General features: G+C 41.6%; 1 protein-coding gene across 9 annotated transcripts in view; it reads left to right on the top strand.

Annotated features, from left to right (window-relative positions):
- Nucleotides 1-14,637, top strand: part of gramd2aa (GRAM domain containing 2Aa) — a 31,278-nt gene that overhangs the window by 1,398 nt on the left and 15,243 nt on the right. For 6 of the 9 annotated variants that reach the window (XM_063882142.1, XM_063882144.1, XM_063882143.1 and 3 more), the window contains exon 2: nt 6,218-6,322. In XM_063882142.1, coding sequence (XP_063738212.1) covers nt 6,218-6,322 — 105 coding nt within the window. Of the gene's footprint in view, nt 1-662; nt 915-6,217; nt 6,323-14,637 lie in introns of those variants that run through there. The other 3 variants (XM_063882146.1, XM_063882147.1, XM_063882148.1) reach the window with 1 other exon arrangement.

Genomic DNA, 14,637 nt, shown 5'->3' on the forward strand with positions numbered 1-14,637 from the left:
GTTTATGTTCACAACTGCAGACTTCACTATGTTTGCTGTCAAAACTTTTACTATGCTCATGCTAACACTTGCAGCTGCTCTCACATTGACAAGTCCACTCTTTGCTGAGGTTTCAGATTTCTTTGCTGATGTCGTTTTGAAGACTACATTTGAGATGTGTGATGTTCCTAATGTAGTTTACCTGGGATGCGTTTCAATATAGATATTTCGGGGAATTGCACCGACATTTCCCACTTTAGTAGAGGACTGAAACCCACTCTCCAGAGACAGACCTTGTACAGCTACAAGTTGATATAGTCAAGGTCAGACATTGACATAAGAAAACACATTTTTGACTTGGAATAATCTATAAATTATATACAAAATGTACAATTTTTACTTGTGGTTGAGTATTTTTTAGGTGAAGGTATTTCTACTTTTAATGAATAAACAAATGAGTAGCCTATCCCAGTATCATTACTGTAAATGATCTTATTAAACGAGCCGTAATTGGGGAAAAGCTCAGAAACCATTTACTTACAATAATACATCTGAAGAAGCCCTGGCAGACATGTTTTTGTTAGTCTTGCCGTTTCAATTAATGAGGACTCGTTAAGTTATTCTGGGAGCCTCTGGTAGGAGAGTAGCGTCAGTGTAATCCCCCGGCAGTGTGTACTCAGCCCGCCTGGCTGTAGGTAAACTCAACCCACCTCACACAAGACACACTTCTCAGGAGGTCACAGCCACCTCACTCTGTCCTTTAGCTTACAGCGGTTTTTGTGACCAAACTTGGAGTTTAATGTCGGGTTTTGGTGGATGAAGTACTTGAAATGATTTGAACGAGACATGAAGCACGGACCGGAGGAGTTTCGTGCAGTTACGACACGACAACAGGGCGGAAAAAGTCGCAGTGTCTGACTCGGTTGAAGCTACAGGTAGGAGCAGTGATCCGACGACAAGCTAAAAAGCGGTAGACTGCAAATTCCGGTAGAAAATATTTCAAAGTAAATGCATCAGTGACCAAATATTGCAAAATGTTCAGGAATTATTCATTATTTTTAGTGTTTGTTTTTAAGTATGATGTTTATGATTTAAGATGTATGTTGAAGTATTGCCGATTACGCCCTGTATAGTATTTGAGTTCCTTTTCCGCTTTTATTCTGAAGAATCTCTTCCTGTTTCCCATCATAAACTCTCTTCTCTTGACAAGTGTTTCTGCTTTTTATGACAAAGGGCAGATTTATTCAGAAAGGCAGGCACTATTCTCTTTTACATTTGAGGTATAACATGTGCATGAAGTCATATTTAAAGTTGTCATTTAAAGTGAAACATGTGAGTGAGGTGTGATGACTTTTGTCTAGTATTGCTTTCTATCAGTTGTAAAACAGGAGGCTACTAGACCTAGCTCAGATTAGTCTGTATTGTTGCTTAAAAGTGTTATAAGAACCTGCTTATTCCCAATAATAGTGTTTTTATACTTTTACTTATTATTCACTTCAACACATAAAAATAGACAAATTACTTCATGTTTGATCTCTTAAAGAGACAAGGAAATAATTAAACAAAAACTGTATTTTTTACAAAACTATTCCTCCATTAAATCCCTTTTAGATATCCCAGTAACCAGTAGTTGGTGTGCTCCATATACAGTTATGTAACAAGAACATTTGAAGCCTTGATCTGTCTTAAACATACTGTCATCAAAGGCTGTTTTGAGGTGCTTACACAATGGGGAGGTTATTTCAGGAGGTCTCAAGCAGTGCAGAGTGCAGAGTCCAAAGGCTGTGCTTCTGTTGTAGTTTCATAAACTGACTGTGTCTATGAAATACTAGAAGAATGAATAAAGTTAATGTGCAACAAAAGGAAAACAAATATAATATTTTTTTAAAAGGCCATGTGACGGAATAAAGCTCCAGCAAAAAGTATTATATAGGAATTCTTTCATTTTTGTAAGTACACTTTTGTGTGTCTCAGTTTTGCCCCTAAGATTGCAGACTTAATTGCGTTGGCTCTAATAATAAGACAAAACCCAAGTTCAGCTTTCCAGACAAATTAAACCTTTGCCTCTACACACCCACTGTAAACAAAGCAGACCACATTGCTTGCAAAGCTGTCTGCCAGTCATGATGGAGAGTCTCCTTCACACTCAGAGACTTGAAAATGTTGTACATAGATCTTGTTTTTTTTAACTCTTTTATTTGCCACAGTACTTCTCTTGTATCATGGGAAAGCCTTTGGTCGACTGGAGGCAGTGCAGTGATTCTTCAGCAACACTCCCAGTGACTAGCAACACTAACAAGATTATAGTTTATTGGATTGGAGGATGTCTTGTGACAGCACAAAATGTTTGTCTCCTGAGACAAAAAAAGAATATGGAAGAGAAGAGGCAGAGGCCTTTTAATTAACAATGTTTAAAAGATCCAGTAGGAGAGCAATAGAGGTTATTTATAGTTGCACATATACAGACCTCTGTTCTAATGTGAAGTCATGATTTACTTGTTTTTTTTAAGGAAAGCTGACAGTGCTAGCATAGTTAGCTTGGCCATATAAGCACTGCTTTTGTGTATTGTCTTTGGGGAAATGCAGTGTTTCTAAAAGGGAAATATCAAACCATGTCATGTGTCGGACCATGTAGTGTTCGGACCATGTTAGTGTGTTCGGACTGTTAAGATGAGCTGGAACTGCTGCTGAAAAACAGATTAAGTAACATTCCTGTTTATTTAGAAAGATTAAAGGCTCTAAGTTTTTCCACATCACTCCATTTCTTCTACTACACTGTTTTCAGTCTCTGGTATTAGTGAACATAGGAGTGAAGCAAAATTCTGCTTAATACTTCAGAGAATAGGTTAAATGTACACATAACAACTGGTGTCCCCCAAGGCTGTACCAAGGATGAAACCAGTCACTAACCCAGTCGAAGCTGCAGGCTCATGTGGCAATTGGTTTGTGGTCATTCAAGTAATTGAAAGCAACATTTGCTGACATTAGAAGGGACCGAAAGGGCGGTTAAACTTCTTTAAAAACATTATTTCTTTTATTTGTTGTATTCTACATCCTGACAGCAATGAATAAAAAAACAAATGGATATCTTTGGCTGTTGTAAGACTGCAAAAGCTCTGTCCAATTATTTCATTTGGCTTAATCATGGGTTTACATTCATAATACAAATGTTAGCCGAGTGGCTTTAGAGGGGGGCTTGAAGGGGCGGAATAACAGTGTTGCCAACCTGCTGACTTTTTGGCTAGATTTAGTAAGTGTAGAGCAGTGACAATGTATTTTTGTAGGTCCACACGAAAGTTAGCATCAAGAGGGTTTTCCTCAACAAAAAGCCAATGTCAAAAAAGCCAACTCTCTGGTTCATTTGATCACACCTGATTTCTGTTTTCAAGATCACGTGTGTAATCAAGGCATGAATTTGCATTCAAGGAATAAATCCAAATTCATGCCTTGACTTCTTAATTTTTTATTTTCAGCCGGGAAAGTGTTCTAGCTAAATGATCTACGAGGATTGATCTATATGCTACCTGTAACAGAAAAACACAATGTAATTTCTGCCTGTGTTGGCCCGTACAATGCTGATGCATGTACTCCTTTATCTGATTACTTGGCCTTAAATGAGATGCCACATCAAGATGCTGTTTATGCTGTAACAATATGGCACTTTTGATCTCTGATGGACATTATAAGAACAACCTTTAGTGTTGTTATTATAATGTCTTTTTTGTATTATTTAATAAACTTTACTTCCCGGAAACTTGCAGAGACAAAATAAAAACAAAGACTGAAATATATTCATGGCTTTAAAGTTTTTTCCTCTCATAGAGAATGTTTATCTCAGGGGGTTTGTGTCAATAACTGCGTGACCAGAAAAGGGTTTTTTTGTGAATGAGGTCAATACAGAGCCACACAGTTTGTTGTTTGTGTGGTCAGACACAGTGGACACATTGTGGTGTTTAAAACAAAATGTCCAGCTGTCAGTGAGAGGGTCATTAAGGGAACCTAACTAAAACATAATGTGACACACTGAGCTTGTTTCTCATGCCTGCATGCTGGCTTTCAGATCGAAATTAAAAAACTGTTTAAAAACGTATATTTATTTTAGTAGATGTTTAAATTGTTCAGGATAGACATATTTACATTGCACAAAACCCTTTTTTGTATACTCAAAATTCACTGTGGTCAGAAATTATTCATGTATCACTCAAGTAAAACATTCATGTCAATCCTGAATCATACCAGCCAACACTTTCTATTGTTTAGGATGTTTTAAATAGCAACAATTTACCAAGCTACATACATCTTTAGTTCAAATTTATATATGATTGTATGTCAAGAAATTTTAATTCTTAGAAAAGTATTTGCTTAAAATAGTATTTTTGCCATCAGCTACTGTTCCGGAGAATCTGATTAATAAATTCCAACTGTTTCCCAACAAAGAATAGCTAAGCACAACTTGGCCATTTGAAGACTGTTTGTAAGTGAAGTGAAACAGCACCACAAGGCTTTATGTTGCTGTTAGGCCCACATGTGGGATCAGATACCCTCCTGAATCCCTTACCCTCAGGCTTAAGGCCTTTCCTTATCTACAACAACACACTGTTCACCCCCCACTCAACCCTCTGTGATCACAGGTGATCAGTCACATGTAAAACCTCTAGGAGCGAGAAGCCCTTGTTGTTTGAACAGGTCAGTGTGACGTGAAGCTTCTGGCTAATTAGAGATAATACTCTGGAAACTGCATGCAGGAGCCTCTTTCCATCAGCACCTGTAATTAAAGCGGCACAGGTGCTAACAACTTCCCCTCTCCCAGAGGAAAATATGTCACAGGGCAGGTGGCTGCTGATGTGCAGATGAGAAGAAAAAACATAATAGATTTTTAACGCTTTCCACTACTTATGCTGTTTCATAACAACACTGGAAAGAATTTGAAGGACAATACTAGATGTATCACCTTGATTCACAAAAAGTGTATGTATACCACAGGACATCTGGAAGATTTTTGTGATCTTGTGGAATACATTTGAAAATGTTAAGTAGGATTATATTTAAAGATATAGCCAGCACATTGTGTTCAAGAAGACCTTAAACAACTACGTAGGGTAATATACTGTATTTGTGTGCTGCTGGTCTTAAATAGTTATAATAGTAAGCTTCCCTATGCATGGCTGAAGAGCACATTAACCAGTGTGTAAAACAATAATTATCAAGCAAATTGCTAATTAACTTTTCAATAAATAATGGACTGAAAACGTTTAAAATGCTAAAAGTCATACAGTTAGCTGACTAGTTGAAGTCAGAATAGCTAGCTATCTCACTGTCTGGTTGAAATAGACAATTTTCCTTGGAACTGGCATTCAATTGGGCGAGCATGAGACCAGGCCATTGAGCAACTTTAATAGCAAGGAACTTGGCATGTGCTGTATCAAGGTCTACCTTCATGGTTAAAGCCAATGGATAAAGTTTAAATAAATGGATGAACAGTTAAGTACTTAGCTAACAGGAAGAAGTACAGGAACAGCTACTTAAACAGGGACCTAAATCCGGAGAGAAGATTTTGGCTCTATCTCCCAGTCCTGTCTTTAAATGACCTGGTTCACATAATCCATCACAGTTAAAGTTAAATTGTGTCTCCTCAGAGTTACAGTTGAACTTTTCCTTAGTGTATTCATGTTGTGCATTGCTCTACCTTTTATCAATCACTGTAAGAAATGAAAACATCTCCCTGAAGACAATTCATGGTCATATTCTTGGTTTCTTCTTCTTTTAATAACTTTACGAGTTCATTTAAATAGGCGTTTGGTGCTGATAAAGTTGTATGTTTTTTTGGAGAATAAATGTTCGAGTCAGCTCACAACTTGTATATACAGTCTTTGCTCACACAACACAACATTAGGTCAGCCATCTGCACATCCTCTGAGGTTCTCTTTCTTTTTGTAGACATCTGTGTGAGAGTAGACACTGACTCTATTTGCACAACCACGAGACAACAGCTTTTTTGCTGAGTTGAGACCATTAATGTAGTGCAAACCTGCAGATTCAGACTTTGAATGTTGCATCACAGCTGTGTTGATTTGAACACAGAGTCCATTTGCTTTGCCCCATAAACTTCTTTTTGGGGTTATAGCTCTCTTTGAAGCCAAACCTGGGGACAAAAACAAACAGTTCTTTACAAGTGTACATGACGGTCTGGTGCAGAGGTTCCTGCTGTTCACACGGAGCGGTGTGTTTGTGTGTTTAGGGCCAGGAGCATGACTGAGCAGCAGGAGCAGAGCGAAGAAACAGGCCTGCTTTCAACACAGGACCTGGACCACCCCAAGGACGACGACACGCATGGCCACTTCAGGCAAATCCCACACACACACACACACACACACACACACACACACACACACACACACACACACACACACACACACACACACACACACACACACACACACACACACACACACACACACACACACACACACACACACACACACACACACACACACTGTTCTGCAACACTCGTTGTCTTTTTCCCCACACACCATCTGTATCCTGTGCATGGTCATGGGTTACAACCACAGGAGATTTATTTTCATTGCACTTATTTTGTGCTTTTATTTCAGCTGTATTTGATGTCAAACAATGGTCAAACAGAGACCACAAACAGCGATTTACTAAGGGAACATTTCTTATTTTTCCACCATGGGCCTGAAGAGAAGATATAGCAATAATAAAGTATAAAATTGCTGTAGTGCAAGAATTCCTATGTGCAATGTCGGTGTGTCAGTGTGTTATATAAGGAGGATTCGAGGGACTGGTTAATCCTGGGGAATCTGTTCTGAGATGGGATTTAGCGCTGAAGCATGATGTGTGTTTGTACACTGATAAATGGGAGGGACTTTATGCACCTGTCTGTTTTGAGCTTGTAGCACTCAGTTAGCATAGCTTAACTCACCTCAATGCTCCTCTGCTGCTGCATGTTGTATTTCAAGTTGTCATATATTTACATACAGTTTAACATACATTTTTACAGTTTACATAAGTATTTATTTATATATTTCCTTCATTGATTAAAACTAATCTGACAAATACACAGCCACCACATGTCACTGCCTATAAAGTTGTTATGGCTTATCAGTTCACTATGTAGATCCAGGACACTCAAAGAAGCATTTACGTAATCAGGTATCGGGCCAACGGATATTATATTCACTCTCTTTTAGATCTGTTTTGGTCCCGCCCAACTGACTTTTAGAATCTAGATCTAAAACTGCTCGATACTGCAATAACGGTTAATAATGTTAACCAGCTAGTCACTAACTTTGTCTGTGTTGCCTTTGGTGCGAGGCATGCAGCGTACAGTGAGCTTATTAAAGCGACAATGGCTGTTGATGAGACTCAAGCATAACTTACTCAAATGCTATGAATAATCAAACTGCTAAAAGAGGCTAAAAGCTGCCTAAGAGTTAAGTGATAATTAGTTGTTTGTTTGTCTCTACAAGTTACACCTTGCACATCGAGCGACATCGTTTGATTCAATGTGCATGACTTTAAAATTCAGTTTAAATCATCACAACCATAATTGTTTACGGGTCGAAGAAAAGCTTTAAAATATCCATGCAACGTAATGCATGCATGCACTAGAATGTTCCATTATTTACTTTTCTACATTGTTGTAATTGCACTGGCCAATAAGGAAATTATCACAAAAGAGAAAATGTATATTTATCCCTCAGGTCAACCTGGTACAAATATTTGACTCAGAAACACTTGGATAAATATTTTGGTTAGATAACTATTAAAACATTACTTGCTTTTCTGATGATATCATTTAGAGAGATTAAGCTACAGTTGCTGACTGTGTTGGTGTGTTGTATGAAGAAAATATCAGATGACGTGAGGGTGATAAAAGACCTTATTCATCGTACAATTATGTTTGAACTTTTCCTAAGAAAAAACAAACTTTTTGTAAACGTAATAATTTGATTAGAAACCAATTTGAACATTCCTCTACTTATATCAACATTTTCTATTGTTTCTTCTGGAAACTTTTGAAGTCTCATCGTTCTTCTCCTCTAGCTAAATTACTGACTGGGAGTCCACTCCTACACCAGCCACCAAAGGGAGGTGTTCGCTTTCTAATTTTGGATTCAATTTAAGATTCTTTGAGCTTGTAATTAGTTTCAACACTCAGCCTCACAGCCAAGGGCACTGAGATACAATGAGGAATAAAAAGCGCATGCGTACACTCAAGTGCACACACACACACACACACACTTGATTTTCTTACAGGGGTTAAAGATGATAAGGAGGTTTTGTTAGATTTCCAGACAACAGCTTCTATCAAAATTCCTCTTTATTGTATCCTATGTGACGGTTCGCTACATACACTGAGCCTCCTGGTACCTGGAAAATAACTATTACTTTATGCTACAGAATCCTGCTCGAGGGATTTCATGTTTTTACTTCAGCTGGAAACTGTGGTGGTTCCTTCTGGGCCTGTGAATTCCTACCAAACCCTTCTGAATAATGTCCAAAATAACCCTTAAGTATTACTTTGGTGAAGCTCTGACAACTGCCTGTTCACACCATTCCAGCATGACCTTGTTTATACAATAAAAATTAAAATTTAAAAAAAGCTTTACCTTGACACACCACGTCTACAGCTCTCATTCATAATCCCCTGAGGGTGGTTGCCTATAGCATATTTTTTCTGACACTCACCTAGTACACTCGAATGTAGAAGAAGAAGACCTTTACAAAAACACTTTATTACTGGTTTAGTAAATGTACATTTATATCAAGTACAACACAACTCAATTTACCTAGAATAGATAAATAAAAAAGCTAAGCCTTAAAGACTTGTGTAAAGTACAAATCCTCATTAACCACAGAACATACAATGTCTTTATCGCACCACCGTTGTTTAAAAGCTTCCAAGTCCCCGATGTTTTTATAAAAACGATGCTCTAGCCAGAGTCTGGCTCTGATGTTGCACAGCCAGATCGCTTTTGCTTCTTGTCCCTTTCTGTTTTCCACTCTGTTCTTCCTACTTAGATAGATAGCCATTTTAGCTTCACCAGAGAGGTAGTTTAGGAGCTGCCACTTTTCTTTGCTCGTCTTTCTGTATGGAGCCCCCATGATAAACACGCTCTCGGTAAAAGCTATACTAAAAAGACTAAAAACCAATGTTAAAAGAGAGAAGAAACCTGTGAGTCTCTGGCACTCTGTAAAAACATGGAAAACAGTCTCTCTAAAACCACAAAATGGACACTCGTTACTAACAGCAGGATTAATGACGGAGATAAAAGAATTGGAGGCGATAGCGCCGTGTAAAATTCTCCACTGGAGGTCGGCAGTACGTTTTTTTAAGGGGGGGGTGTACAGAATCCTCCACTGTGGGCCTGGTCCGTTTCCGGCACCCAGTCTGGTGCTCCACACAGTGGAGGGCCTGTCCTTCAGTCCATTTTTGTTTATGGTTTTTACAATGTTCATGTATATAGTCTTTTTGTCCGCTTTGTGCATGGTCATTTTCTCTGGGTTTGCAACCTTGAGCAGGGGGCCCGTCAGCTCTCCGAGCCCTGGGCTCAGGTATATCTCCGGGAAAGGGTCTGTTGGGTCTGGTTTGGCTCTGCCCTGTCCATAGCTCCTTAACAGTCTCTGTTCCTCAGCGCAGAGGCTCCGGCTCCAGAGTTGCAGGATCCTCTGGGCCACCCGGACAGAGTGTAGACCCAGCAGAGAGCCCAAGGCCCGGGCATCGCTCAGCTCCGGCCCCACTGCATCCACCACCTGCTGAAGGCTCAGGGTCCCAGATCTGCACAGCGCCACCGCCAGTCCTGGTGTCTCGCTGCAGCTAACGTCCAGCCTGGCTCCATGAATCAGAGGCTCTTTTAACAACCAGTGCAGAGAGTCAGTCTTTGGACACCTTCTATGGTTAAAAAGGGCCCAAGACTTAAAAACACCCTGATAAAAGGGAGGTAACCCACTTAACTTTAAAATGGTTCAATCAGTTAAAAACAGAGCAGCATCCAGCCCCAGGTTACTCACGCGTCTTAGAATGCAGCTGCTCACATCTCTCCACACCAAATCGGCCGGGCCGATAAGATACCTTTGCAGAAACTGCATTCTAAAAGTGGCTGTTCGGCTGGCCAGGTGGACAAGGCCCTGTCCCCCCTCCTCTCTAAATAAAAACAGCACCCCCTGTGGCACCCAGTGTAGCCCATCCCAAAAGAAATCTACCAATCTCTTTTGTATTTGGGCCAGTAGGCCTGAGGGAGGGTCTACACAGGTAAGGCGGTGCCACAGTTGGGATGCCACAAGGTTGTTTAAAACCAAAACTCTACCTTTAAAAGACATCTGCGGGAGCAGCCACTTCCATTTGGACAGTTTTTCCTCAATCTTCTCTGTGACGTTCTCCCAGTTCTTCTGGACTATATTTGTGTTCCCTACGAACACACCCAGGTACTTTATGCCATCTCTTTTCCATGTCATGCCCTGGGGAAGAACTGGGAGACCGCCACGCCACCCACCGACAGCCTCACTCTTCTTCCAATTGACCCTCGCTGCCGATGCTGAACCAAAATCTGTCACAATATTGGTTAAAATGTCTGCATCCCTCTGGTCACTAATAAAAACAACGAGGTCGTCAGCATACGCAGATAAAACCGTGTTTCCATTAAAACCAGGTAAAAACAGCCCTTGCAATTTAGAGCGTATTTTGCAGATGAGGGGTTCTAGGGAGAGTGCATAGAGCATCCCAGACAGAGCACAGCCCTGCCGGACCCCTCTACACACTCTAAAAGGAGCACACAGCCCCCCGTTGAACTTCAGCACACTCTCAATCTTATTGTACAACACTTTGATCTTAGCTATGAAACCAGCGCTGAACCCAAACTTCTCCATTACTTTCCAGAGGAAGCTGTGCTCAACGCGGTCAAAAGCCTTTTCCTGATCTAGAGAAATCAGACCAGTATCAATGCCCAATGAGCTGGAGACCTCCAAAACATCTCGAATCAGATGAACATTGTCCACCATGGACCTGCCGGGCACACAGTAGGTCTGGTCCCGATGGATGACTTGCTCAATAGCTCTCCCCAACCTGGTGGCAAAAGCCTTGGACAGAAGCTTGTAATCCACACACAGCAAAGACACAGGGCGCCAGTTTTTGATGTCCTGCAAGTTCCCTTTTTTTGGCAGCAGCGTGATCACCGCTCTGCTGCAGGACATTGGCATAGAGCCAGAGGCCAGACTCTCATTAAAAACGTCTAACAGGTCATGAGACAAGATGTCCCAATACGCTTTAAAAAACTCAACCGAGAGGCCGTCGATACCAGGAGCCCGCCGTCCCTGCATGCCTTGCAGTGCGGCCTGCAACTCCTGCGTTGTCAACGGCCCTGCGAGCTGTGAGTTGACCTCAGATACCTGAGGTAGTTCCGCACAAAACTCCTCTGAGAGCGTTTCGTCCTCGTTGTATTCACTCGTGTAGAGGGTGGAATAAAAACTCACAGCTCGCCTCCTGATCTGGCTTGGCTCTGTTAATTCCTGCCCTGTGTCTGACAGCAGTGAGTGGATTACCCGCCTCTGTCCATTCTTTTTCTCCAGGCCGAAGAAGAAACTAGTGGGAGCATCCATCTCGTTTATGTTTAAAAACCGGGACCTGACCAGTGCACCCTGAACTTTAACGTCCAGCAGGCTGGCTAGAGCCATCTTTTTCTCTTTGAGGATTTCAATATATCCTCGATCTCCTGTGGACTCGCTTATTGCTTCTAGTTCCACTATATCACTCTCCAGGTCTTTCATAGATCTGATGTTGTCCTGTGTGACATTGAGGGTGTGCTGTTGACAGTGCATTCTTATCTCAGTCTTACCATGGTCCCACCACTGCCTAAGACTGCTAAACTCTCCCTTCCTCTGTCTAAAAACACTCCAGAAATAAGTAAGGGCCTCTTTAAAATGTTTATCAAATGTTAAAACCGAATTAAAATGCCAATAAGCACTTCTCGGTAAAACATTTCTAATAAAAACATTACATAGAAGCAAAGAGTGATCTGTAAAACCAGCAGGGAGTATACTGCACATTTTAAAAGTATTAAAATTATGCTTAAAGCAATAAATGCGATCTAGTCTGGCTGATGAAATCCTATTCTCTCGGATGTGGGACCAGGTGTACTGCCTATCGTCTGTGTGCATCCTTCTCCATACATCCACCAGGCCGTGGGAGTGGACCAGCTGCCTCAGAGCATGCTGGGATGCTGGATGCGGCTCTGCATGGTTGCGATCGAAAGATGCATTTTCCGTACAATTAAAATCCCCACCCAAGAATAAAAAATCCTCCGTGGCACAGCCGTTTAAAACATCATTAACTTTTTGTAAAAACAGCTTCCTCTCTGCACCGTTTGTTGGAGCATACACATTCATAAAAACAGCCGTAAAAAGGTCAAACCGTGCTTTTATTAAAAGCAACCTCCCCTTGATAAACTGCTCGACCTCCAGTGAGACAGGATTAAAAGACTTGGAGAGAAGGAAGCCCACCCTCCACTGAGAGAGGTGCTGTGGCTTAAAATGACTTCGCCCTCCCACTCTTTTTTCCAGTCATTGTCGTTACCAACGTCGCTGTGCGTCTCCTGTAAAAAAAGCACGTCGACATGTTTTATACTTGCTGTTTGATAAATTAAAGCCCTCTTTCTTAGCTCTGGCTCCATTGACATTCAGGCTTCCCACTCTAAAAGTGTCCATTGTGAGTGAGGTAGTGCATACAATAATAAAAACAAATAAGTTAATTAAAACACAACTTCATTGCTGCTTATTTGTTTTCGTACTCTGTACACAAGTGTTTTTAGTCTCCAAACTTCTTGTTCTGTGAAGACAGACTCCTCTTTTCGACTAAGATGGAATTTGGCCGAAGAACAAAAAACGACGAAGTCAGGGAAATACTCTTCTACAACTACCCCATGCTGGTTCTTTGTCTGGAGTAGATAGTTTTTAATCATTTCCGCTGTGTACATTTTTTCCTTTTGACTGTCACTGAACCCTATCACGTCACTGCCGTCCGAAACACACTCATCCCCACTCTCATCTGTCTGCCATTGCTCTCTTCCTCTCTTTCCCTCTCTCCCTCCTTTGCAGCTCTTTCTAACAGTAGGTGCGTTGTTCCTTGTGCTTCTGCGTTTATTAGCGGTCTTTTTTTGTTGCTATTGCTGTTGCCACCTCTTCATCCTCCATCTCAGCAATCTCCACCTGCTCACCCCATGTTTTCCTCTCCTCTCCTGTTTTCACCATATGCGCTTCGTTCCCCATATTTTCCTCCTGTGTTTGGCAGACTTCACCCGTCTCTACCATTTTTTTGATTATCTCAGTTTTTTCTTTTTCATTTTTATTATTTTTTTTTCTTTTTCTCCCCCCACCTGATTTTCTTACCTCTACACAAAACCACAACCTCCCTTTCGTGAACATCTTTACCATCACCCACACCCTGTGCAACACCCCCGCATGCCCCGTCGGACACAGCTACAGCCGGCTGCTCTGGAGCAGCGGCCGGACAGGCAATCACGGTGTGCCCCTCTTCCCCGCAACCAAAACACTTCATAACTGACGAGGTTGCAAAAATCACGTAGTCATAATCATCTACTTTAACGTAAAAACGGAGGTTGAGCTCCGCGTTCCGATTGTTAAGTATCATATAGTAGGGTGACCAGACGTCCTCTTTTGCCCGGACATGTCCTCTTTTTATGTCCTGTCCGGAGCGTCCGGGGGGGTTTTATAAATTCATGAAAACGTCCGGTTTTCACAGTTTTTCATGGGACCATTAAGCGTACTTAAATTGAATGGCGCTTTGCACAGAAGTCTACTGTACTTAGACTTCCCCCCCAACAATCGCAAGTGTCCTCTTTTTCGCCACCTCAAATCTGGTCACCCTACATATAGACCTGTCTGCGATGAGACACCACGTGCTTCAGTAACTGAGACTTACACCCAGACAGCATCTTCTTCACCGGAGAAACAAGTTTCCCGTGTCTGGATAGCTCTCTACTGAGGAACTCATCAGTTATGAAGGGAGAGACGTTGGTTAGAACCACTTTGGTTGCGGGGAGCGTCAGCGGCTGCACCCGCACAAACATTTCACTCACCGTGATGCCTGTCTCGATAACGCGGTTCACTTTGTCCACCTGGTCCAGAAAGATCACGACTGCACTGTTCATCCGCGCCAGGGACTTAATGCTGCTGTGTCCGACCTTCTCCCCCACAGCCAGCCCGATATCCTCCACCGTGCATGGGAAGCTGGCCGATATTTTAATGCCGTGCTTCCGCGTGAGTTTGGCAAAGTCTCCATTTACCATGGCGTCAGACGCCGGCCGGCGAGACACCGGCAGGAGAAGCCCGCAAAACACCCCAAAACCCACCACAAAAAGACCCAAAAATTAAGCAAAGTAAACTATCACCGATAAACTATATGAAACTAACACCCATAAACAAGCACAAACGGAAAAAATGTAACTACTAAGCGTCGCTCTTTTCTTCCGCTCACACTCCAAAATCTCCCAGCATGCACCAGAAGCAGAAGAAGAAGAAGAAGAACAACAACAACAACAACAACAACAACTTTATAGATCCCTTACAAAGAAATGTCTTTCCCCACTCTGTAGTGTTTACACACATTACACACAGGGAGGA

This window comes from Eleginops maclovinus, chromosome 4 (assembly GCF_036324505.1).
Source record: "Eleginops maclovinus isolate JMC-PN-2008 ecotype Puerto Natales chromosome 4, JC_Emac_rtc_rv5, whole genome shotgun sequence".
Taxonomy (NCBI): domain Eukaryota; kingdom Metazoa; phylum Chordata; class Actinopteri; order Perciformes; family Eleginopidae; genus Eleginops; species Eleginops maclovinus.